The sequence below is a fragment of the Vespa velutina genome, chromosome 7 (assembly GCF_912470025.1).
Source record: "Vespa velutina chromosome 7, iVesVel2.1, whole genome shotgun sequence".
Classification (NCBI taxonomy): domain Eukaryota; kingdom Metazoa; phylum Arthropoda; class Insecta; order Hymenoptera; family Vespidae; genus Vespa; species Vespa velutina.
In genome coordinates, this window is record NC_062194.1 from 5,967,441 (window position 1) to 5,969,940 (window position 2,500).

A 2,500-nucleotide genomic window follows, 5' to 3' on the forward strand; every position below is an offset into this window, starting at 1 on the left:
TTCTAAAATTTACAAAAGTGAACAATGTGTACAATCACCATTGAGCAGATACTCTCATTTCAATGATGCTTATATACGGTAAGATACGTGTTTTGTTCGCAGAAAAGAAAAAAAGAAAAAGAAAAAAAGAAAAAAGAAGAAGAAAAGAAAAAGGAAAAGAGAGAAAAAAAGAAAAAAGAAAACGACTCACTTTCTCGGCATAGTCGACGTAGAAAAGTCATTTTCTTTGCCTCTTAGCCGACGACGGCTATCAAAAGTGGCTGATCGATCGGAATAACCACGGGGTTCAGGCTCGCTCAAATATCCCGAACTGCTAATGCCCGAGCCATATCTTCCTCCTGGAAAAAAAAACCCAAAAAAAAAAGAAAAAGAAAGAAAAAAAAAAATATATCCTACAATTAGAAAAATATGAAAATTCAATTTTCAATGATCTATTCCCTATTATATCTCCATCACCGTGATAATAAATATATGATATGAGACGATACGATGTCTCGTTTATTTATGATATATAAAAATTATTCTTATGAATAATTCTTCACCATTGTACGATCGTATGATCGATCTCACTATAATACGTCACGTAATTTAATCGATAAATATACGGCGGCGATCGTAGAGTTAGTAAAGCACCTGCAGGACATAATGCAAATTAAATAGGTACGCCATGACACAATTCTCGTTAGACTCGCTTCGAAAATAAAGGACAACTTATAAAAGCTTATCGTCATTAACACTGGTTAGAACCAGGATGTTAGGTAAGGTAGTTCGAATAGAATATGGTATAGTGGAACGTATTTAGCGCAAATTGTTTATTGTTATTTTCACGCACGAGCGATTAGATTGTTAAGAGTATAATAATAATCGTCTTCAGTTACGCAATACAGTTGTCCATTCATCCAGACAAACGACGTAAATACTTTGGTTCACGCAAAGTCTATTTACATCGGCACGGCGATATTTATTATTACATGTTAACTATTACGTTAATCGACTTATTAATGTTAATAACTCGTGTTTTTTGTTTTTTTTTTGCATGTATGTTTTCTGTGAGGAGGAAGATATTCACCTCTTCTGGACTTGTAACGGATGGTTACGTAGTCGTCTGAAAAATAGTAGTGATCGATTGAAATTTTTCTTTTATCAATGTCGACGAATTGCAATTACTTTCGAACGTTAATAGCTTTTTAATTAACGATAAACATTGCCTACCGTCTCTGTCCGCACGATGTAGCGAATCATACATTTTCTTGTACCACTTAGTCTGATTGTTCTCCTTGACTTCCTAAAAATCGATTTGCTCAATGATTAATATTACGTTAATTATAATGAATACATTCGATCGAATCGATATGTATAAAAAATTTTTCTACATAAAATTTATCTATCCAACACGTACCTGTTCGTGAATCATTTCAAATACCTACTAATGTTTATAATATATGTATGTATTTTAAATATCGTGTATACGTAGGTGTGTGGCGTATGTGTGTATGTATATATATGTGCTATTTTTGCATGATAAAAAAAAATCAAAAGCAACCTATTATTTCGTCGATATCGTCATTTAATATTAATCACATTCTATTTCACGAATTTTCCAGAGAAATTTTTTTAAACTTACCGATCTTAGAACGAGGGGAATACCCTCTTTAGTAGTCGGCCCGATACCTTCAAACTTTCGTGGACCCAAATCGACCATTTTTTTCGGCGGTTCGTTCTCCGATTCCGGCTCACTTTCGTACTCTTTCTTCACGGTGTAGACTAACGGAACATTTATTGATTTCACAAACATAAACGATCATCATCGTTGTTAACCACACGGTAGACGACGCGAGATTGTGAAAACGAATATATGACTATCGTATATCTTATAATCACGTTGATAAATTAAATCGACTCGTTGTCACGTGAGAAAAAAAGGTATACACATGATTGATGAAGAATTTGGTTTGATATTAAGAGAGAAAGGGCAACGAGTGGTCGGAGGGGGCGGCGGGTTGGTAACAGGAGTAAGGGGTAATAATATCAATGAAAAGTATCGTGCCAGAGGAACATGAAATGACATTGAACGAGTGATTTCGTACTATTGTTTTCATAATACACTTACTTATTTCTCCTGGACTAATTAATGGTTTCTCATCAGTATGATCGGCCTTAGAAGGCTCACTTTCTTCGATATACGCTGCTCCCTTTGGTAATTGTCCTTCTAAATTAAAAAAAAAAAAAATCAATGTTTAATGTCCTTGCGCTGTGTAATATCGATTTGAAAATATATTGTTCCATTAAATTCGTATATATATATATATATATATATATATATATATATATATTTATATACATAAATATATATATCTTCAAACCTCTCGCTTTTTGCAGAAGCGTGATTGTCGGGTTTTGTGCCCTAGGTAGTCTCGGTGTAGAAGCTAACGTGTTCAAGCCTTGAGACGGAGCGGAATGAGAGTTAACAATGCGCGACGTAGTGGATATGCTACTTTGT

At 34.1% G+C, this 2,500-nt stretch overlaps 1 protein-coding gene across 1 annotated transcript in view; it reads right to left on the minus strand.

Moving 5' to 3' along the window:
* The window catches only part of LOC124950492, a 76,690-nt gene that overhangs the window by 25,734 nt on the left and 48,456 nt on the right, over window positions 1–2,500 (minus strand). The window contains exons 10-16 of the mRNA XM_047497255.1: window positions 2,364–2,500; window positions 2,111–2,209; window positions 1,625–1,764; window positions 1,213–1,285; window positions 1,070–1,105; window positions 191–338; window positions 1–2 (exon numbers count right to left, since the gene is read on the minus strand). The exon at window positions 1–2 is cut by the window's left edge and continues 104 nt beyond it; the exon at window positions 2,364–2,500 is cut by the window's right edge and continues 65 nt beyond it. Of these exons, the coding sequence (XP_047353211.1) occupies window positions 1–2; window positions 191–338; window positions 1,070–1,105; window positions 1,213–1,285; window positions 1,625–1,764; window positions 2,111–2,209; window positions 2,364–2,500 (635 nt within the window). The remainder of the gene's footprint in view (window positions 3–190; window positions 339–1,069; window positions 1,106–1,212; window positions 1,286–1,624; window positions 1,765–2,110; window positions 2,210–2,363) is intronic.